This window comes from Protopterus annectens, chromosome 1.part2 (assembly GCF_019279795.1).
Source record: "Protopterus annectens isolate FY-2018-M chromosome 1.part2, PAN1.0, whole genome shotgun sequence".
NCBI lineage: Eukaryota > Metazoa > Chordata > Ceratodontiformes > Protopteridae > Protopterus > Protopterus annectens.
Window position 1 is genome coordinate 811,711,297 of NC_056727.1, and position 25,086 is coordinate 811,736,382.

Sequence of the window (25,086 nt, forward strand, 5' to 3'; positions counted from 1 at the left end):
GATCTGTGTCAGGATGGAAAAATTGTAGGAAATGAATGATAAGGGAGCACTATCATTTAGAAAGTCAAGGTATAACCTTGGCATAGATATATTTTGTTAAAAGCTATTTTGAACATATACTTATCCCTCCCCCACACACACACACATCGTCAACACATTTCATAAAGTGTGAAGTAGTTTTGTGTTCTGTGACTATTAACATGTTTTGTTTAGGTGGACTAATATGTTTTGGTTTCAGGATGTTGTTATTAGGATGGGTACGGAAAAGTTTGAAATGCTCCTAATATGTTTATAACTAACTTTCGCAAGATGTCTCTCTCCTCAAGAAACAAAACTGATTGATACATGCTAGCTACAAATCTACCAAAATGAGGGCTGCAACAAACACTGAGACATGGATAAAATAAGGATAGGGAGGTTTTAAAAGACAGCTCCAGTCAAATAACAATGTTTTGTAATCACAACGTAATCCCTCCCATTAACCCAACCCCTAGAATGCCACATGCAAATAAAATATAGTTTACGGCTATTCTGTAACTGGAACAGAGGAGTTAAAGCACATGGCTTGTGATCATTTTTTTTTTTTTTAATCATGTTTGGTTGAAACCATGTTGACTTGCATCATGGAAGACTGGAGTATGTTACAAGTGTGTTTTTTTACTTTTCCCCAGTGTTGTACAACCCTGAAAATGGAATATATACATACATACATACAAATATTTCAAGCACGGGCATTAATGCCCTTCTAGCTTGCCAATATACCTCCTATAGAAGCTTCTACATAGATTGTCTGATGATTCTCTAGTAATTTTTGATAACCCCAAACATTCCCAGACATAGTTGTCTATATGCCCTATATACCTGAATAATATCTCCTCTTAGGGTTCCTATTAGAAGACCGAAGACACATTCTTTCAAATGTGTCTTGGTCAAACTTAAAAGACTGAAGAGACAAAACATTGAAGCAGCTTTTAAGCGAATGCTTTCACTGGGAAAGAATTTGCTTGGCCACTTCGTTACTTTGCCATTTTCGGCATTGTAGTGCGATCTCGGAGTTGGTATATTTAAGTAGGGTGTGTATGTGTGGGGGCACAGCTACCCACATTGGGGGGTTGGGGGGGGCGAGGCCCCCCACAGTGTAATGTTTAAAGTGTTTTCTTTTTTCTTTTTTTTTTGTTGGAACAGCATTTTTTTTTCCTTTGGGAAAAAAAAAATCACTGTTCTGACAGAGTGACATTGTAAGCTTTCACTTACATAGGATCGATTAATCATCGTTCGCTTTTTTAAGTGTTCGGTGATATAATATAGACCCTCCTCTTAGATCTATAACAGACACTGTACAAGTTAAGATATTTTAGTCTTTCGTAATACCTTAAATGTTCACATCCATGGATGCCCTTAGTATATTTCCAGTGTACTCTTTCCAGTTTTACTCATGCTTGTTTTCTTATAAGGTTTCCATGTTTTTATTCCATACTCAAGTTTAGGTCTAATGTAACTAACAAACAATGACTCCATCACTTCTGATTTCCTAGATTGCAATAAATCTTTTTATACAACTTATAGTTCTATAACTATCATTAACCAGTTGGTTGGTATGATTAGAAAAACTCAAAGCTGGATCTATCCATATACCCAGGTCCTTAAATTAATCTACAGTTTCAATTACTGTGTGCTGTATTATTCACCTTTTAATTTATGTTTCCCAGATCTCATATGCTAAGTTTTTGGTGTATTTATCAGCATATTATTCTCCTGTGCCCAAATGGTCAATTTAGACACTTTCTTTTGCAGACATGCCTTATCTGTACTTACCCAACTTCAGGCATCTGCATATAGACTATAGAACACTTCATATGAAAATGTTAGGTCTGAAAGATACAATCTAAACAAGTAAGGGCCTAGGACAGAGCCCTGTGTGACACCCTGACTGTAACCAAGAATTTCACCTGTCCAATTGCTGTATAATTCTTGCCATATGCTATTTGTAAGGCATGTAGCTATTCATCTTATCAAGAGTACATCACTACCTAGTTGTACTAGTTTACTGATCACAGGATCATAGGCGGTTACTAGGGTATTCGCCCTGAGGCCCTTACAAGCCTAGGTAAGAGTTTAGCCCATGTTTAGACAAACAAGCACCCAATGTCCCTGTCCAGTAGGGACATGGGTGTAATCCGAGGGGTATATTTTCTATTTCCCATCCAGTCATCCAGGTTGCACTTATTTAAAAGGGGTAAAGAGCTACTCTGCTTTATGTGGAGAGGGAGTCTATTCCATAGATGAGGGAGTCTCTGGGACTCAAATCTGTCCTGCCAACAAGCTCTGTTGATGTCACAGACCAGGTTGAGGCCATGCATGTGGGTTACTCGAGTGGAGCTTGACTTGCGGATAGGCAGCAGTCCCATCAAGGTGGGGTCCATGATCACCTTGTATGCCAGACAGACATCACATCTGAGGAGTCTGTATGAAACTGAGTAGAGGGATAGAGCTTTTAGCCTATAAGAAAGCTCTGTGGTCTCTCCAGCTGCTGCATGTGCTTTGTGAGGTACATGCCGAAAAGTGCATTGTACTCAATAATGGGCCTTACAAGGGAAGAATACAGGGATGTTATGACCTCCTTGTTCCTGCATGAGATACCTTTACTTTTGGGGTAGGCCATGCAGAAGGCTGTCCATACCACAGAAGCAACATGGTGGTCAAAAGTCAGGTTGCTATCAACCTGGGTGCCCAAATCTCTCATGACTGATTGAGTGCTTAGGACTTTGTTATTAATGTGATAATTTGTGGGGATGTCACTCTTCCCAAAGGGGATGATGATGTTTTATTTGTTATTCAGATTGAGGCCATGTTTCTGGCATCAGTCATTTGTCCAGGTGAGACCCTCTTGGAGGATGTTCACATCCCTAAGGGAATTGATGACAGCACCCAGCTTCCAGTCATCTGCAAATCTGGTCAGCCATAGCCCACTGGTTTTGGCTTGCACCTCAGAAAAGTATATCCCAAATAACAGAGGCCCCAAGAGCGAACCCTGGGGTATGCCATTTGTTAAGGGTCTACTGCTTGAGGTGCCTTCTCCTATTTTGACTACGTGGGTTCTATCAGTGAGCCAGTTTGCTACCCATCTGGTAACATATGGATTGATGCCTAGTTGAGAGAGTTTATCTATTACAGCTGAGTAGGGAATAGTGTCAAAGGCTTTGGCCAGGTCAAGGTAGGCAGTGGGTACAGTCTTCCTCTCGTCCATGGCTTTGGTGACTGTCTCAAAGAAGTCAACTAAATTTAGCAGACATGACCTCCCCTTGATGAAGCCAAATTGTGTGGGATCAAGTGTTTGGAGGTTGCCAATGTCCTTGTTAATGAGGTAAATGGCAATCCATTCCATAACCTTGCAGATCAGGCTAGTTAGGCTGATGGATCTATAATTTCCTGGATCGATGAACACACCACCTTTGTGTAAAGGGATGACAGTGGCTGTCCTCCATTCAGCTGGGATGAAGCCAGTACTCAGGCTTTGGTTGAGTAGGGTGTATAATTGTGCTGTAAGTTCCTACCTGAGTTCACGTAGGATGCAGCCTGGGATGTTATCGGGTCTCATGGAGGCTGTATTTTTTGCCTTTGAGAGAGCAGTGATTACCTGTTCCCTAGATATAAGGGGAAGGGGGCAGGTACTGGGGATGTCCTGATTTACTGATGGGGGGGGGGGGGGTAAAGTTTTTGCTGAATCTGTCAGCCAGCAAGTTTGCTATATCTATGGCATTTGTGTATGTGGTGTCCTTGACCACCAGTTCTGAACAGAGCTGGGTGCTTCCTTTGAGGTTGTGGACATATGTGAAGAAGGCCTTATGATTGTCTCTAGCAGATGTAGCCAATTTGAACTCGAAGTTTGCTTTGGAGGATTTCACTAGTGCTCTTATTTGCTTGTTCAGGCTAAGGAGACATTGCTTCCAATTGGGCACCTGCTCCTTCTTGGTCTTGGGCAATTTTTTTTCCTTTTGTTATACAGTTTACTTATTGCAGATGTCCACCAGACAGGTTTACTCTTCCTTGTGGAGGATGATTTAGTCCCGTCGGGTATTCCTGATTCCATGCATCTATATAAATGCTCATACAGTGCTTTGGTATAGTTCTGGACATTGGTGCCAGTTCCTACAGAGGGGGAGGGGGGCTGTGAAGCTATTTATACCATCCCTCAGGAGGCTGTAATTAGTTTTTATATCTGATCTTAGCTGGAGGGGGGTTGGGGGAGATGGTGACTTTGAAAGTGACCGCTTTGTGGTCAGATCTTAACAGGGAGGATGCTACTATAGGGATGCTGCAGTGATTACTCATGTTAGTTAATACTAAGTCCAAGATGTTATCATCCCTTGTGGGGATATTGACTAGCTGTTCTAAGGCATTTGCAATGACGAAATCAAGGAATCTCTGGGCATTTGTGTTCTGACCATAAGTAGTTCTTCCAGTCTATGTTTGGGAAGTTAAAGTCACACAGGATCAGGGTAAAGGGTTGAATCTTGATAGATTCAAACAGGTCCAAATAGGCAGATTAGGCATCTTGAGTCAGATTTGGGGGTCGGTAGCTAGTTATGATTTGAATAGGGGTCTTGTCAATGGTTAACTGCACCTGGAGTGTCTCCTGTGCGTCATACTGTTTGACCAGCCTGGAGGTGTGTATGTATTTAATGTATAGTGAACCTCCACCTCCTTTGGCCTTGCTGCCCACAGTTTGGAGTCTGAATGTATGACAGGATGAGTAACCAGGTAAGGCTGGGGTGCTCTCCACAGCTTTGAACCAGTGTTAAGAATGCTTGCAATGAGTGCAGTTTCATGTTTAGAGTCCTAGTGTTTAGCAGCATGACCTTTAATTTGTATTTTGTTGAAAGTTTTATGTTGGTAGTTTTAACCTCATCAGTTTCCTGCCTTTAGGGGAGGCAAGAGCCTTTGCCAGAAGACTGAAGCCCAGGTGAGACAGATGGAGGCCATCTGTGGCAAAGCATTGTGGTCTGTTGATCATATCTTCCCAGGGTGTCAGGTACTGGATACCCCTGGAATGACACCAGAAACTAAGCCAATTATTAAAGTCAATAGTTTTCTGTTTGTATTGGGGAGTAGGACAAACCCAGAGATATAAATCAGTTTTTTTGTGTATGACCTGTCAAATGCTAAAGTTAAATCTATATAAATTATATCACCACAATTTTTCATTCATAGCTGTTATTATATTGTTATAGAGCATCATGTAATAGATGGTAATAGATCTATTTTCAACATACGCATGCTGATATATGGTTTCAAGTACCAGCCTATCCAGTTCTGACAATAACTTATCCAGTATTACCTTCTTCATTATTTTTCCACAACATGAAAGTAGACTTAAGGGTCTGTATAACGCTAGGTTTGTCCTACTCTCCTTTCCCTTAAAGACAAGTTTAATAAGTGCTCCAATCCGCAGGAATCTCCCCATATTTATATGACCTAGTAAATAATAGATACAATGGTATTGAAGGTTCTTGCTGAAGTGTTCTCAAGTCATTAATATTAATTCTGTCTCCTCTCAGTGCTTTGTTTAGTTCCAATTTGCACAGTTCTTCTTCAATGTAATCTAATTTGATTCCAATGCAGTTACCTGGATGTCACTAGGGCAACTTACCCCCCTCCTCCCTTTGTGGAGCCAAATTGTTTTAATTAAGATTTTGTAAATATATCTACAATCTGTTGTGTCTGAGAATAAATTTTAGAATCTACATACCAGTTATCAATCTGCATGTCTTTACTCCTTCCACATCTTATGCATCTATAAAAGAATTCTTATTATACTCAATATCTTTATATAAATTTTATTCAAATTGTTCTTGATATTGTCTCACACTATGCTTAATTTGTTCATCCAGTTTGGTTATGTCAGTTTTCAAAGTTGTAGTTTGACCTCTCTTCAATTTCTTATATTTTTGTCTCTCACCTTAATCAGGTATCTTGCTGTTATGGAAATATATCCCCCTGACATTGTATGCCTATATCCTGATATTTAACACTCTTTTGATTCTTGCACTTGACTAATTAAGCAATAACCAACATCATGGTGTGGTATATTATAGCAATAACCCAAGCCTGGGTGTGGGTAATGCTGGATTTACCCACAGTTGGTGTGGTTTGGTTACAAGGGCGAAGCCCGAGTGGCCAAACAAAGCCAACCGTGGGTAAATCCAGCATTACCCACACCCAGAAGTGGGTTATTGCTATTATACAATGACATTATTTAAGAAAAAAATAATAACTTTTTAAATAATGGCATTGTATATGCCTCCTTGCTGCCCTTCCGCAGCTGTCCGGTATTCTGCGGCAGTTCTGATGTACTGCGCATGTGTATGCCTACGCAGTACATCAGAGCTGTGGGCAAAAGCAATGGAGAAAGCAAGATCTCTGTTGATTTTTACAAACTGTTTTGCTATGTTAAATGGGTTTAACATAGCGAGACAGCTTTAAAAAAAGCAATGGAGAATCTCCGTTGCTTTTTTTAAAGCTGTCTCGCTATGTTAAACCCATTTAGCATAGCGAGACAGTTTTGAAAAAAGCAACGGAGAAAGCAAGATCTCCATTGCTTTTTACAAACTGTTTCACTATGTTAAATGAGTTTAACATAGTGAGACAGCTTTAAAAAAAGCAGTGGAGAATCACCGTTGCTTTTTTAAAAGCTGTCTCGCTATGTTAAACTCGTTTAACATAGCAAGACAGTGTGAAGCAATGGAGATCTTGCATTCTCCGTTGCTGTAAAAAAAAAGAGTTATAGTAATGGAAAAAGTCCGGGTGACCGGACCTTTTTCCATTACTATAACTCTGATTTACAACGTGCACGCTGACCAATCAGCGTGCACGTTTTTGAATATTAATGGAGGGTCATTGTATAATGAAGATTTACCCATAGTTAGTGTAGTTTAATCATGAGGGTGAAGCCCGAAGTTGGTTATTGCTATTATACAATGACATTATTTACAAAAAAATAATTACTTTTTGGGGCTTTTTCTGATGTACTGCGCATGTGTATGGGACTTGTGTCCCAACATTTATGCAGTACATCAGTGCTGTGTAAAGGAAGCAACAGAGAAAGGAAGGTTTCCATTGTTTTTTTTGTTTGTTTTTTTTTTTATTTAAATCAAAACAAAAAAAGAAATCAGGAGACTTTTAACGAATGAGGGAGAGCCGAGACAGACAAAATAAAAGCATAATCAGATAAGTTTCTATAGTTTTGCAGAACGTACCCGATTATCCTTTTATTTTTGTCTGCACTGTCTCCCTCGTTCGTTAAAAGTTTCCCGGTTTCTTTTTTTTTTGTTTTCAATAAATAAAAAAAGAAAGAAAAGTAAAACACTTATGAGATATACTAATGGAAAAAAGTCTGTGCGACCGGACCTTTTCCCGTTGGTATATTCTTGGATTTACAATGGGCACGCTGGTTGGGCTGACCACTCAGTGTGCTCGTCTTTGAATATTAATGGCCAGTCATTATATAATTTTTCTTTCAACACTTCCCACATTCCATCTGCAGTTCTTCCACTGAAAACATCTCTCCAGTTGGTTTTACATAGTGACTGTTTTGCTTGCTTATAGTCTGTAATTAATCTTCTGCGGATTGGTTTAGATTTCAGTTTTGCAGAATTATCTAGCAACAAGTTAATCTTTATAACCCCATGACCACTGCACATCAACAGTGGTAAAACTTCACTTGAAGTAACAGTAATTTCTTTAGGACACAAACAATGTCTAGTATGTTCCATTTGAAGCAATTGTTGTTCCTGAACATGTTGCGTCTTTCCATTTTTCCCGATTAGGGGTCGCCACAGTGGAACTCCGGTCCGCTAATTATTGACAGTAGATTTTTACGTGCCAAGTTGCTGGCCCTGATGCACAACCTTCAACGAAGGTATGCCCATTCACGCATGTCTCCACACAAAAGACGCTCAAGCTGAGAATCGAACAGGACAATGTCTTACTGTACTGTGAAGCGACAACGCTACCGCAGCACCACCACTGCATACATTGTGAATGATGTCTTTAATAATGTTGTTGAATGAATATTTTTACAATCTGTTTCTGGTAAATTTAAGCCCCCAGCTAATATTATTCTTCTCTCCTGTGTTTCATGCAAGAAGTGTATGAATTATTTTGTGTCATCAGACTGACTTTGGTGCTCTATACACTACCAAAAATTATTATATGTTCCAGGGTTGTCTTTATTGTCACAGTTACACAATCTATAGTATTGGTGTTATCAGTGAACGTGTAATAATCACAGGTCTCATAACTATCTTTAATCCCCATCATAATACCTCCACCTGATTTTTTGTTAGAATGTCTGTTACAGTAAAAATAATTATATACCCTGACAGAACTGTTTTCCAATCATTGTTTTTTAACCATGTTTCACAAACAATAACAACATCAATCTTGTGGAAACGTAGCACATTTTCCAATAAAAAAAAATTATTATTAACTCTCCTAGCATTAACGACCATCAGAGGGGCATCACCTCCACATACACCAGGACGGTGCAGTGGTGCAGTGGTAGCGTTGTCACCTCACAGCAAGAGGTTCTCCAGTTTGATTATCGGCTGGGGTGCCTTCTGTATGGAGTCTGCATGTCCTCCCTGCATTCATGTGGGTTTCCTCTAGGTGCTCCGGTTTCCTCCTGTGTTACAAAGACGTGCATCTGGAGCATTTCTCCCTGGGTCTCTGCTGAAAATTGGCTTCATTCCAAGTCGGACTTTCCCAGTTAAATAAATAAATAAAATCACATATTGCCATCTGTGAGAAGTTTTAGACCGGATAAAAATCCTGCCTAGTAGTTGTCAAATAGCAAAATATCTTCTGCAAAAATTCTCTTCCCTGATCTTGACAAATGCACACCATCCTGCCTGAACACGTGTGCCCAAAACAAGGCTTGAATGTTCTACAAATTTCCATTTTTTTAAAATGGGATATTTTTTCCATGTAGGTATTTACCCAAAAAATCTTTTCATTCACAGTGATCTGACTATCCTTTCTATATGTGATGACATAAGTAATAGTACATGTGTGGGGGAAGGGTGAAAGCCCTCATGTAGGAGTCAGGGGATGCTTGTCCTCCACAAAAATATATATATTTTTTCTGTTCTTATTGTACTTTCAAGTAATGTTTCATGATTTAGAAAATGTAACTCACAGTGCATCAGTTCAATGTAACATAGGTAAAGCATAAATTAATGCAGTATTCTTACTGATTTCTGACTGAAGCTGTTTCATTAGCATCAATCTGATTTTCTGTGAGAACTTGCATTATTTCATGCTAGTATTAGTAGCGTTGTCGCCTCACAGTAAGACGTTGTCCTGTTCGATTCTCAGCTAAAGCATCTTCTGTGTGGAGACATGCGTGAATGGGTGTACCTTCATTGAAGGTTGTGTGTCAGAGCTGGCAACTTGGTACGTAAAAATCTACTGCCAATCATTAGTGGACCGGAGTTCCGCTGTGGCGACCCCTAACCAGGAAAAGCCGAAAGACACAACAACATTTATTACATTATCTGTAATATCATCTAGGCTAAGGGAGTATCAGAATCTCAGGCAATTACAACACTATCAAATAAAGTACTTAGATCATTCTTTCACAATGGGGGGGGGGGGGACTTTATCCAGCAAGTACTTCATCAAGACACTTAAAAAAGCAATGCATCTGTGTAATCTACCTAATCATATTACATTTGATAAGATCATAAAATACAATTTTATGTTTTTCCTGACTTCTCAACTTTCTAATATTAACTTTAGTCATAAAATTGCAAAGTATTGAATGTCATGTAGCAGCTACAACAAATAAACAGGAATCCCTGAATAAAACCTTGCCTGCTATTAATGGATTGCTTGTATAAAAATGGTTTATACTGCTAAGTTACTCCAGTTCCTTTTAAGGAAATATTTGTCTTGTCATGAAAGCCTGCATTTTATGACTTGCTGCAATATATACTGTTTCATGCAAATTATGATTCATTACAAAAACATACCTTTTTACACCACTTACCGATGCAGGTGGTCTCATAGCTGTTCAGATGGAAACCAGCATGGCAGAAACATCTATATCCGTCAATCAAATTGACACAGCTTCCTGGACCACAAATGTTAGGATACACTGCACATTCATTAATTTCTAAAATAAAATACTATAAGTCATCAGTACTTTCTAAACCAAGAATTTTTTTCATTAAAATGTCTGACTTTATATATTAAAAAGTGACTCTGCATTTTTTCATAATGCTGACTGCATTCCCTTTTGCAGAAAACATTGTTAAAATGTCCAACACCAGCAACACACTACTGAATGAAATATGGTAAAGTTAAACTAAGGCCAAGAGGTTTTATTTAGATAATTTTTCAGCATTTATGGAAAACACAGATCCTTGCCTGGGAATTGAACCCAGGATTCCCCACATTACATGCAGTTGTCACTTGGTGGATCAACAAGTAGTCTCTGGACAATTAGGTTCCTGGTTTCTCCTTTCATCTAGGAAACTACTACAATGGTGATTTTTTTTGAATACACAAACATTCAGTACAGAACAACAATGACTTAGTATTGTACTTAAATCTCAACAGGAAAGAAAAACGTTGATTCTTATCCAGGGTTTGAACCCAGGACCCACCTCATTCCTTACTAGTGTCACTGCCACAGGACCAACAACAGTATATATACAGTTAGATATCTGGCTTCTCCAAGAACAGATCTCCTTCCTACTAGGAAGCCAATATAATGATGATTATTTGAACATATAAGCATCTACTACAGAACAGCTATAGACCTAGTATCCTATTAACAACTCAAGGAAAAGAAAATGCTGACCTTTGTTTGGGGATTTTACACAGAACAGGACCCTCGCACAAATGAGCACACACACACACACACACACACACACACACACACACACACACACGCGTGCGCGCTCACGCACACTCACGCTCACACACAGAAACACACATTCCTTGCAGCTGTCACTGCCCCTGGACCAACAAGGAGCCTCTGGGCAGTTAGGAACTTGGTTCCCCTACGAAACAGTTTCTCCTTGGTTCAGTCCCAGACAAGGGTCAGTGTTTTCCTTTCTAAGAGGGCTTTTTTCAATCACTGGACAAGGGTCAGTGTTTTCTTTTCCTGATAAGTTGTTAAGACATCTAAAAGACTGAAATGGATTTCAAAAAAGTTTTCAGTCCTGATTTTCTTTACTCCTTCATACGTGGAACTGTCACTCAATGTTTACTGCAGTTCCCTTGTGTGTTTTATATGTAGACACACACACACACACACACACACACACACACACACACACAGAGATGCAGGACTTGCATATGCATACACAACAGACATTACAGTGCTTCTATACTACTTACGGAAAAACAGCAATCCATCAGCATCAGTCAAAATGCACAATCTCTGCAGAAGTAAAAGTTATCTGAATAATTCCACATTAAAGAGAACTATAACTAATGAGGTTTCTGCGGGCAAAGAACTTTAGATTTCAGTGCTTCATCTACAAATTCACTGTTTGCTACCTTTGAAAAATAAATGGCCTATGTTACGTAAAAAAAAATAAATAAATAAAAAAAATAATAATAATGGTATGGGTTAGCAATCACTCTAACTACTGTGGGAAGCAAACCCACATTCTTCTGCACCAAAATCAAGCATGTTGCACTACTGACACTGACAAATACACTATGAAGCGCTATGTATGACACTGTAATTCTTAGTGATTTATAAAGACTAAAACAAAAGAAATAAAATTAAAGGAGTGGCAATTAGTATGGAGGTCTAATGCACTTGCTTCCCAATAGTTAAAAACAGGATTTGACTCTGAGCAAAGTCATTTAACTAGACAGTGCCCTAAATGGTGCATTTCACACACACACACACACACACACACACACACACACACACACACACACACACACACACACACACACACACATCTTTCTTAGCTCACCCCCCCCCCGATCTAAGCTCTGATTTCCAGTTTTCCTGTGCTTACTTCTTTTCCATACGGTTGCAATACATAAAAACCTCCCATGTGGTTCCTCTATTGAGGCTTGCATTACACAAGCTTGTCTATAATTCTAGGCATTCTGGGTTTACTGTGCATGTTGTCTGGTTAGTTTGCATGGCGTGCTGCTGTATCCTGCAAGATCCTAATGCTAAATGGCTTCCGAAGGCAAGTTGTTTTTTTACTTTTGCAGGAAATTTAAGCCACAGCCCCACCAGCCAACACAGGCCCTATACAACTGCCTAGATCATCTAGTGCTGGATCCAGCTCTGGTCATAGAGATGAGTATCAGCATGTATTGAATATGATGAAAGCAGACAGCTTATCTTCTGATTAGTCTGTGTGAGTGCTGCAGCTACTTTTTAAACATTTCCTCCTTTCTTAATTTTGATCTATCCTTTAAATACTTGCTTCAGGAATCCTTGAATCCCACACTGTAGCATTTCCTTGGGCTATAAATTTCAGATCTCTGCCACCCTCTCTGAGGAGTACTATTTCTTTAACTTTGGAATCAGCCGTATTTCTAGTTGCCATCCGTGCCCCCTTTATCCTTTGTTTTCAGATCTAATCTTGCCTCTTCTACCCTAACCATGTTACACAAACTAAACTTCAACAGCACCTTCTTCACCTCTGCTTACAGCATATGCATGCCAAACTATGTAAGATTTTTCTTTTTCAAATGAATTGTCATTGTTCCCCCCTGTCATACAGCCTCTTCCTGGTCTAAGTGCCTCCTCATTATCCATATCAAGACAGAGAAGATGTGCTACAGCATGGTGTCACTTTCATGGCAGGAGAAGTCCCCCCCCCCCCGCCAGGCCTACTGCTAACTCCTACCCCACATACATAGTTTGTCCATGTATCAAAACAGCCTGCATACTTGTGTGACAAAGAGAAGCCCTTAGGCAGACCACTCACACTTCTCAATGTTTTTTTCTTCCTTATCTAGAATCTCAACCCCACAGTGATAGTCACAACTAGGTAGAAATGACACCAGCACCCAATCCCCAGCAGAAGGAGAGTTGGCCACAGCTACCCATTGCTCTCCCTCCCCTGCTGTCTTTGGCACTTAGTTTGCTAATTTCATTACCAACATCATAGATGGCAACTGAGCTAAGCAGGATTTGCTTCATAGTTCAGCCTCTCCATGTTCTTTACCATTCTTGTACCTGTGTTGAAGGTCTTATACCAGCCTTACTTTTCTTCCCCTGTACGCCACCATAACTGGGCACAGTTCCTAGATGTGAACATATAATGTCTTATAAAACAGAATAGCTTCAGCATATCTCTAAACCACTCCCTAAAATATGCAGCCTCAGTGCACTGCTAATATCACTACTGCTCTGTGATACCACACAGCATGACTCAGTTTAGGGGTGATTATAACCCCCAAACCCTTTTCCTTCTCTTTGCAGCTCAGGATCACTACACCTAAAGTGCATTTTTCACAGATTCCCCCTTAAGAAATACAATTGTCGGTACTTTTTTACATTGTTATGTTTTCCTACAAAACACCAGAAGGCATTTTATTTGTCCTTCTCCATGCCGTCCAGAGACACATATCCATCTGGTTTCACATAATGAAGTTGTAGAAAGCTACTATATGTTAGAGTTTGTTTTAAGACATAATTTTCAGATAAAATGCAGTGCTTATAGAAGAAATTTGAATGTTTAACATACATTCACTCCTGTTCTAAAATTTCAACAATAAACAATACATCATTTATACCCTGCTGAATTTACAGTGCCACGTTTCCTTAACCAAATGAGTTATAAATGAGTGATGGGAATTTTATGAAAAGGTGCAGATAGAGGGAGAATGAGACTAATGTCATGAATACAAGGCATTGTGATGGAGGCAATAACATCTGTAGTCATCTGTGGTACCATGCATTTTACAATATTTTTATAAACAAATGATTTACAAATTTATTGTGAGACACTACGTGAAAGTTCAAGTTGGTACAAAAATGAAACTGACACTGTGTACAAACTGTTTGCTTTCATTAGATATTAATATCAGCTGGTTAGCAGAAATGAAAAATAATCCATTTTTTTTCAGACTTCTTGCAATATTTTAATTTGTGAGATAAATGTGGTGAAAGGCAGTGTGAAAGGAAGACAATAGAAGTAAGACGACGATTATCCAAACACCATGCACATACTGCTACGGGTTTCATTATAAAACATGACGATTATCCAAACAGCATGCACATACTGCTATGGGTTTCATTATAAAACTGTTACTGTATGACTACTGAAAAACAAGTGGCTCAGAAGTAATTGCATGGAAGCAGATGAAAGATTAGAGGATGTCAGAGAATGCCTCGACTTTTACTTTTAGACAAACATATGGCTTCAAAGCTACTGTCTACTGTTCCTATGAGTTATCCAAATGGGTAAACGTTTCAATTTTTTGTAAAATACTCAGAAACCAAGCATGCTGAAAACAACTGGCTATCACATCAAAGTTCACATCTAAACAAACAAAATGTTGCTAATATAGAACTTGTACTTATTTTGAAATATAAACCTGATTTTAAGGTTTAGATTATGTCCTTTTTAAAAAAAAACAAAAAACAAAAAAAACATACAAACAAACAGGAGTTGAAAGTTTGACTGCTGAATCCTACACTAAGGCACTGTACGAGGACATCCACTCGTGCATGAATCGTGCCATCCCAAATAGAACCAAGATGCTCTCCTCCAAAAAAAGGAAGCCAATTTGGTGGTCCCCTGCCATACACAAATTATAAAACAGAAGAAAGAAACTGTTGCAGAAATGAGGAAAATTCCAGGATGCAGAAAACTCTCTTACCAGCCTCAGTAAGAAGCTGAGATCCCTCATAAAATCCTCCAAAGCTAGTTACAAAGATAAAATTGCCAAAGATCCCAAAGACAACCACAAGGCATTCAATAGTTATGTCAAGAATCTAAATGGCAATGCTCAGATAGGCTCCGAGCTACAACAGAATGGCATTAAATATGCTGATCCCAAGGAAATTGCCAATATCCTGGCAGATCGATTTAGTGCCAACTTCACCCCCCCCCTCACCCCCTAAAGGGCCCATCTCAATACCAAAAGATTGCCAAATTCCAGTAATCATGGCCACACAGGTAGAAACTGCACTCTCCAAAGCTAAGAATACAGCTTCCATGGGACCAGGTGACATCCCGGGCTGTGTACTACATGAACTACAAAATGAATTGGCACCTCACCTAAGTGTCATGTTTAATCATAGCCTCACCTCAGGCTTCGTGCCCACTGAGTGGTGCACAGCTACAGTTATCCCACTCCACAAGGGAAGATCCACCTTGGATCCCAGGAACTACCGTCCCATCAGTCTGATGAGCCTGATCTGCAAGGGCATGGAATGCATTATCATGGAAATTATAAACAAAGACATTGGCAACCTTCAAACACTGGACCCCACCCAGTTTGGGTCCGTGAAGGGCTGATCTTGTCTCCTGAACCTGATTGACTTTTTCTAATCAGTCTCCAGAGCTGTGGACGAGGTTAAGGCAGTTCACACACTCTATCTGGACCTCACCAAGGCCATCGACACCATCCCCCACTCTGGAATCATAGATAAACTTACTAAGCTGGGCATAAATCCCTACGTCACTCGATGGGTTGCCAACTGGCTTACTGACAGAACCCAGACTGTAAAAGTAGCCAACTCCAAATCCAGCTCCAGACAAGTGACAAGTGAAGTACCTCAGGGTTCAGTCCTGGGACCGCTCTTGTTTGGCATCTACTTCTCTGAAGTACAGGCCAACACTAAGGGACTCTGGCTAACAAAGTTCACAGATGACTGCAAACTGGGAGCCATTAGTGACTCCTCAAATGCGGGCCTTACAAAAACAGATGCTTGGTGCCAGAGCCATGGGCTCAAGCTTAATGCCAAGTAATGTATAGTTATCCCTTTTGGGAAAAACTATGTACTCATGAATTACCACATAGGTGGCAGTACACTAAACACTGAAAGTGTGATGAGAGACTTAGGGACACAGGTGTGTGTGGTCTCACCTTCGATAACCATATCGCCACAGCAGTCAGGAAATCCTTCTATGTGGCACACCTCATCACTAATGGCTTTTCATCCAGAAAAAAGGAGGTCATTGTTCCACTGTACTCATCCCTCATTAGACCCATTATAGAGTACAACGCCCCATTTGGTATGTAGCTCACAAGATATCTGCAACAGCTGGAAAGGCCGCAGAAATACCTCACTAAAAGAATCACAGGCCTAAAGCAGATGCCCTATACTGACCATCTAAAAAAACTCCAGCTATACTCTGCAGTATATTGTCTACTCAAAGACGATCTCTGCTTAACATACAAGGCCATGTTAAACCCTGAGCTGTTGGACATGCTGCACTTAAAGAAATCCCAATCCCTCAGAGCCACACACTCCAGGGATCTAAACCTTGTTATCACAATGAACAAAACATGCTGGAGGGATAGGTTCCTGACCCAGAGACTCCCCATACTCTGGAATAGACTGCCCATACATGTCAAGCAGAGCACCTCCTTGGTCCTCTTCAAAAGGAACCTTGAAGAATGGATGGGAGATAGGAAATTCACCCTGGGGATCACGTCATTCGCCCTGCTAGACAGGGTTCCAGGGAAGTAAATATTGTGGGAAGAAATATCCAGGGAATTATTATGGCTAGGCTTGTATAGGCCCTAGGGCTGATAGCCTAGTACCAACCTATGAACAAACCATATTGACATATTTTCACTTGCAAACATTTTACCAGATTTGGAATATGTCCTTAATACTATGTTAAGCTGGATTTGCGCTGATTGGCATTCTTCTGATTCATGTCATTATTGTTTGTTTGCAGAATGCTTTTATAATTTATTTTCCTCACAAAACTATCAGGTGTATTGTTTTAGGTATGTAGGAAACAAAAGCATTAATTTCCCTTTGCTGGAACAGGAAGAAAACAGAAATTCCAACTGCCATCTGTAATCTACCCTACAAGCCACCACGGGTCTTTCTAGAGATTAGTGCTCTACTGTGTAATGACGATACAAAGTTCACTGGTGTCACTAGGACATAAGCTGATCATTGCAAATTCTGACACAAATTTTCTGAACCTGATGAATTCCAGTATTGGGTCCTATGGTAGTGTTCATAGGTTCAAAGGGAGGTACTAGGCTATCGGCCCAAGGGCCTAAGTAAGCCTAGCCAAAAAAGTTCCCTGGTTTACGCCACTCAAGAAAGTTATTTTCCTGTGCCCCCATCAAGCAGAGCCACAGAAGTGATATACAGGGTGTATTTCCTATTTCCCATCCACTTATCAAGATTTTTTTGAAGAGTGCTAATGAGGAACTTTGCTTGACATAGATGGGTAGCTTGGTCCAGAGTATGGGAAGTCTCTGGGACAGGAATCTATCCCTCAAGCATGTCCTATTTATTGTGGTGACAAGGTTTAGGTCCCTAGGAGGGATTGGGATTTCTTTAGGTGTAGCATGTCCAACAGCTCTGGGTTTGACATAGCTTTATATGTTAGGCAGACATCACCTCGGATTAGGCGATATGCTACGGAGTAAAGCTAGAGTTTTTTGAGACGGTCAGTGTACGGCATCTGTTTGAGGCCAGTAATCCTCTTTGTGAGGTACTTCTGTGACGTTTCCAGCTGCTGCAGATGTCTTGTGAGGTACATTACAAGTTGTACACTATAATGGGGCTAATGAGTGTCGAGCAGAGGGGAACAATGACCTCTTTTTTCCTGGATGAGAACCCTTTTGTGATGAGGTGTGCCACGTAGAAGTGTACTGCTCATAGCTTATGTCTAACCACCACTTGCTTCTGGTCAAACAGAGAGCTTCTGACTGATTTCACCATTCCAGGCACCTAGCCCCATCACATAATTTCTCTACCAATCTCCTGTGAGCTACATTGTCAAACGTCTTGCTGAAGTCCAGACGTATCGCGTCCATGTTATTCTCAATGTCTGTCTCAATGGTAACAAGGCTGATCAATCTGGACTAACAAGTCCTTAACTTAAGTGAAATTATCAGTCACTGGTGCAAAAATTAGCATTCTAAACCACCATCAGTGTGTACCACGGGTTCTTATAGATGAACCTCTCCTTGGATGAAAGTGAGAGTAATAGGGCTGTAATTCCCCGTCTTATCTTAGATCCACTTTTTATGAAGAGAGTTACTACCCCACCCATAACCCAGTGTCACTTCTGCAGTGTTAAGAAGATGCTGTACAGATCTGCCAGAAGCTAAGTGTCGCAACCAACTCTTGTTATACTCCACAAGGCAGGATGTCTGGACTTTGTAGAGATTATCCTTGAAAACTGTGGCATTCCCTCTTTAATTTCTTACCTTTGTCATTATCTTATCTATACCCACCATCAGCTTCTCTAACTGCCTGTAGCTTGTCTATAAACACACAGATAAAGAATACATACAACATTCTGTTGTGTCTTTAATTCTGTCATCTCCCTTTCCAGTAATGGTAGTATAACTTACTAATGATTTCTTCTATACCCCTCACTGTGTAAGAACAATGTCTTTTATCCATTGGTCTCCATATTCACACATTTTTTTATTATAAGGTAATCTCATATTAAACTTGTCAGATGAGATTTTCTACCTTTCTTGATGCATTAACATGGTTTATTTTTATCATGCTCTCCCTCTTTTCTCATTCATCTACTTGCCATACTCAGTTCTTTAATTCTCTCCCTCTATTGTCTCTCTATTCAACCAGGCCAGCTGTCTTCTCTTCCTATATTTCATTTTCTTCTTTATACGGGAATTCATATCCTTCATCACTCCTTCCTAAATGCAGAATCACAGATTATCCACTATTGTCAGCTCTGTCCATACCCCCTTACTGTAGGTATGACAACTTCGCAGTTCACATCAAGAAGACTAAACATTTTCAGGACTTCCAAGATGGCTACACACTAATCAACAGCTTCACTTCAGCTCTTCCAGTGTGACAAAAGAAAAGAATCTGGCAGCTGTTCAACAAAAAGCAGTTAAAGCTCCAGCTTTGGTACGACAGATGGCTTCAGAAATTTAGAGAACAAAATAAATCAAACATGCTCAGAGCTGAATAAAATAAATGAAAAATTGAAGGAGTATATCAACTCAAATAAATTGCTGGAAAAAGGGAAGAAGCTTTAAATAGCTGTTTAGATGAACTGATAAAATTGCAAAAATCAGAAGTCAAAATGAATTTTTTTCTTGAATATGAGACTGCTCAAGAATAATTGTTTGAAAAACTGGTAGAGTTAGAAGACAGGGCATGTAGAGAAAACCTGAGATTTTCTGTTCTACCAGAGAAACTGGAAGATAACAGAGTGTATGAAATTTATGAAAGTACAAATGAGCAACTGGACTGGTATTTGACAGTAGAATTTAACGGAAAGGGCACATTGTGCATATGCTCCAGACCTGGCCATGAGTAAGTAGTCAGGACCTGTGTTGGTAAGGATGCACTCGTACCAGCAGAAAGAGTTAACCCTAATAAAACTGTGGCAGAAGGGTAAAGTATTAAAACTGGTAACAGCAGAGTGTTTGCAGAAAATGATTACTCACTGCACAGCAGGCAAAAGAGAATCAAATGTACCCCAGCAATCAGGGAAGGTCGAGAGGCAGGTGTGAGATGCACGCGGCTGTAGCCAGCTGTCTTCAGAACACTTTTCTCTGTAGAATCAAACTCATTTTTGGATACAAAACAGGCTGAGATAGAAATACAAAAGTGTGTCCAACAAAAAGTGAGCCATCAGACAGAAGAGGGCTCTGCTTCTCATTCTTCTGATAATAAAGCTCATACAGAGACTTTGCTAGTGAAACCTTTCCACTGTCCCAAAGGAAATGCTTGAGAGACAGAGATCGCACAGACGTTGACTAGAATAATCTGAGTACACTGGACTGAAGCAGACTATGGGGTTGGGAAGATGGAGATGAACAGAAAAAAAAATATCAGCAATACTGAAATTGTTGAATAAATGTGACAGTATTTGGATTTACAAGAAAAAATGGATGAGAAAGATTGTACTTTTGTTGGCTGTGTTAAATTTGTGAGGGAATTGAAAGGCACATAGTCCACTTATGCCATTAATGTTTGGATTTATATATTCCAACTCTGATTTCACACTACAGTGAGGAAAAGGGTAATTTTCCTGATCCCCACTGTAGTGCAATCCATTGTAAACAGCGATGTTCACAATGACAAATGCAAGCTGCTTCTTGACTTTCTGGAGGTGATGTGATTTCTATTCAGAGTTTTGCAAAAACAAATACTCTCAGGATGTCAACATATGTAGGGTATGTCAATAATGTTGACATCAACATTATCAACATTACATGGTGTATTGACTCGTTGGATGTCATTTTCACTCATTTGGTTCAGGTAAGTAATAACTCAAAGAGGAGATTTGCAATATTTTGATAGTAAACCTTACAATATATGTAGAGTTGATAGGTTTTCTCTTACGTTTGCATAAGTGAATGCCTGGATTAACGCCTTTGGCTTAATCTAATAAGTTTTTGTTCGTGTGTGTGTATGTGTGTTTGTCTGTGTGTGTGTGTGTGTGTGTGTGTGTGTGTGTGTGTGTGTGTGTGTGTGTGTGTGTTTGTGTTTGTGTAAGCAATCAGACTTTAAAAAGAAGAGAACACTATGAATGTAATGAAAAGTCTTCTTCTAGCAGATAAATGTTCAGTGTGAGTTAAGACGTCTGCAGCTAAGGACAGCTAGCCATTCTGTTCTTATGTTTCCATTGAGATAGGCTGACTACAGGTGCAGGCAATAAATCTCAGGACTTCTGAGCATTGCATGATGAGGTGATCATAAAATTAAAAGGTACAAGGGTAAGGTAAGCAGCTTAGCAAATAATAAAGTTTGAAATGAATGAAAGTGAATAACAAATAGTAGTGTTCCTGTTAACTAAATACTTCAATGCATTTACTAGAAAAGTATACACTTTATTTTTATTTAAAGATAGCCCGTGCACTTTTTCTTTTTTGAAAACACCTTAATTGAATTATCACTTGTGATATAGGCAAACTTACACTTATATAAAAGTAATCAAACTATATCAAGTCCATTTACAAACATTACACAGCACATATATTGTTCTATACCAAACAATGAAAGCAACAATCTATAAACTGTTCAATTCCTGCCTTCTATTAAACCTCATTCCTCCATCCTCTACAACATTTTTCTGCATGTATTGATTTTTATGCATATATAGTTCCCACAATTTCCATTTTTTTCTATGTAATTTACTCCTACCCTTTTCTAAAGATCCCATGTCCTGTTCTTCTATCTCCATTACAATATTCACTTTTCAACTGTAGTTGGTTTACACTTTGATTTCCTTTTTCTAGTAATTGCTATTTTGGCAGCCAACATTATTAAACTGACGGCCTTACTATGTCTAGGCAGTTCAGATCCTGTAATCCAGCTCAATAAAATAATTTCCTTAGTTACGCTCATTTGTTCACCCAGTATTCCTGACACAGTACTCTGCAGTAAATTTTTAAAATCACACATCTTGTTGCTAGTTGTGATATACTAATGGAAGAAGGACTGTATACTGAAAGGCATAATAATGTGGCAATACTGTTATACTGTGGATTGTACAAACATTATAATATCAAAGTAGCTGAAAACATTGGAAACATAAGCTACAAATCATTATAGAAAATGCTGAAGTTTATAATACATGGGATCACACATTACCAACAGTTTAAAAAATAGATGCGAGAAAACCAGACATAGTAGTCCATAAAAAGAAAAAAAAAAGAGAGAGATATAGCATTGATCATTGAAATTGCTACACCTAATGACTACAGTGTCTTATATACATAGAGGCACACAGTCATAAAATACCAGGATTTGTAGGCAGAAATGATGGCAATGTGGAAGAATGATACCCATGCATTGCCAGTAGTGGTATAAATAGCAGATCTTATAAAAAAAGAGCTTTCAATTATACTTAGGTATGTTACCAGTACATGTAACTGCATATGAATTGCAGAAGGAGTCATTACTGGCACATTGCGGTTGCTGCGAAGAGCACTTTTGGCTAACATCAAAGATTGAAACAGCACTAATTTCATGAACTTGAATTATACTTTGACTTAGAAATGGGGTCCATTCCTGCCATGGTATTAGAAACCCAAAAGACTTGGAGAAATGAAAAAAAGAGAAACGATATGAGGAAAAAATGCAGTCCTCTGCTGCAGCCAAAAAGACAAGCTGAAACATTTACTGCTAAAGGAAACTTTCCATTATATTTGGTGTTCCTATATTTAGTTGTTTCTACTTAAAATTTGTTATTAGATTAAACCAAGGGTCTTAATCCAGACAGTCACTTATACAAAAGGAAGTGAAAACACAACAGGTCTACATATATTATGATCTATGTACTTTTGCACCCTATCCCCTACCTCAACAATCCAAAATTACAGCCTATTAACTTAAACATGCTTTTGTCTAGATTTGTTTCTCTTTTTGCACTGTAATGCCTACATTTCTTAGTAAGAAAAAGAAGGAAAGACAGAGAAGAGGAAGAAGAAGAGAAAAAAAGGCATCTGTTTACTATAGTAACTGTACTGCAGTCAAGAGCAACTACAATTACTTTACTATAAAACATGCAATTTATATTATGAAAAGTTTAACAGAAACACTATTAAGAACAGAAATTGTTTTACTTTCAGTTACCTTTTCCTTATTTTAACCTCCCCTCACTATCCTTCCAAACATTAATGACATGAAGTTAGGCAAATATTTTTAGTTCTCCGCAAGTTTAACAAAGTCAACAAAAGTCCACTCTTTCTACTTCTTCTTATATATTTTACAGATCTAATTGATGCTTTTTGCAGTCTCACGTTTATTCACCAATTTCCATATTGCTGGTCTTCTTTCTATTCATCTCCATCTCCCAACTCCAGATTCCAAGGTATTCCTGATTCTTCTGTTCAACTTCTATGCTTTTTTCTATCTCTCAAGCATTTTCCTTTTAAATAGTGGAAATTCATTTACTGGCAAAGTTTCTTCATGTACTTTATTTTCAGAAGAATGAGAAACACAGTCCCCTTCTGCTTGATGGCTCACTGTTTTGGATGAAGTTTTGCAATTCCTCTTTACTCTTTCTGCAATAAAAATGACTTTGATCCTCCAGGAAAAAATATCCTGAATGTAGATGGATACAGCAGCATGAATCTCACACCTGCCTCTCAACATTCCTCGATTACTGGAACAAATGTGTTTCTCTTTGACTTAGTGTACAGTGAAAAATCATTTTCCATAAACACTCTACTGTCTCCAACTTTTAATACTTTGCCCTTTTACCACAGTTTTGCCAGTATCAACTCTTTCTTCTGGTAGGTCTGCATCTTCACTAATACAGGTCTTGGCTGCTTTTGCATGGCCAGATTTGGATTATACACACAATGTCCCCTTTCAAGTAACAGGTCCTGCTATGGAAATCCACACCAGTTGCTTATTTGTGGCTTCATAAAATTAGTACAGTCTAGTCCTTATAGTTTCTTTGATGCAAAAAAAAAAATCTGAGATTTTCTGTATGTGTTCTACCCTCTAATTCTACCATTTTGTAAAATAACTCTTCTTGGGCAGTTTCATACTCAGCCAGGCTTTTCTTCATTTTGACCTCTGATTTTGCAGTTTCATCATCTCATCTGAATATCTATTCGCTTCTTCCATTGTTTCCAGCCCTTTGTTATTTATGATGAAATACTCCTTCAATGCTTTGTTTATTCTGGAAACCATGTTTTAAACCAAAGCTGGAGGTTAAACTGCTTTTCGCTGAACAGCTGCTGGATTCTTCCCAGTCAGTGTTTTCTCTTTAGCTTTTCCAGTTCATTTTTAATGCTCTCTAACCTTTTTCTTTGTTGGTATCCAAGCAGTGCACTTACTAGGCAGTAACGTAATTTTACTCAAGTTGATAATATCATTGACTGTTGCTTCTCAGTTTCTGTTTCACATTAGGAAAGCTGAAGTTATGCTGTTGATCAGTATGCAGTAATCTTGGAAGTCCCCTCCCCCCAACCACACACTCTTTCTTAATGTTAAATAAAAGTGAATGTTTATAGAAAGCATACAAGCTCTATTTTTCACATCTCTGAGAGGGATAAAAAATAAGACATGATTAAACAGCAATTAGTGTAAGCAGCAGGATAGGCTGTAACATGCACCTTAACATGGATAACCTTAATTTACAGTTATTTGTAAGCAGCTGTTAATTTGGGACAATTGTTCCTATCAGGAAGGTTAAACTTCAGTATTTGATGATATACATAGTTTGTGCTTTTGCCTTAAGAGGTGCTTGGGGTGTGTTTGTTTTGAAAGTTTTCAGTAAAACAGAAAGTCTTGTAAAATGTGACACAGGTGTAAATGGAGATGACAAAAAGCAAATGCATAAAAGATCAACCTCCCAAACATTAGTGGGTTCATGTAACACAAAAGCTGGATATAAGCATTTAAAGAGCTGTTAAATATAATAGTTGGGAATGATAACTTTTAATCAGAATGGCTACAATATTCATATTATTTTGCAACATGAATGGTCTCATAGGTATAGACAAAAAGGTAACAGTATTGAATTATAGTAAGAAATGCAAATAGCAACGCTACAGAAGAAATTTGGGAAAAAAGTTAGCATATGAGTTTGATAAAGAAAGGATTTCAGGATGGATACTCAGCAGAATATCAAGGGCAAAGGAAATTGGGAGTACTTATATTAATTGCTAGAGTGACTGCAATAGTGAAAGAAGATTAAAAAAACAGATAACAATGGTAGATTTCTGGTAGTAAGGGGTTACTGACAATAGAGGAGGAAGACACTGTCATGTACTTATATTTCACCTAAAACCGCTATTATGGAGCTTAAGACATTTTGGGGAGAAATAATTAGCTTTCTACAGGGAATACTACTTATAGGTAGGGACTGGAACTGGATTTGAAAGAGTGAGGATGTATCTGGTGGATCCAGAAGGGAAAATATAACAAGAGGATAGATGTCT

The 25,086-nt window shown here is 38.8% G+C and overlaps 1 protein-coding gene across 5 annotated transcripts in view; it reads right to left on the reverse strand.

The window, feature by feature from the left end:
* The window catches only part of LTBP1 (latent transforming growth factor beta binding protein 1), a 2,555,437-nt gene that overhangs the window by 657,596 nt on the left and 1,872,755 nt on the right, over window positions 1-25,086 (reverse strand). For 3 of the 5 annotated variants that reach the window (XM_044058988.1, XM_044058973.1, XM_044058997.1), the window contains one exon: window positions 10,049-10,174. The exons of the other annotated variants lie outside the window; for them this stretch is intronic. In XM_044058988.1, coding sequence (XP_043914923.1) covers window positions 10,049-10,174 — 126 coding nt within the window. The remainder of the gene's footprint in view (window positions 1-10,048; window positions 10,175-25,086) is intronic. 5 annotated transcript variants of the gene reach the window in all.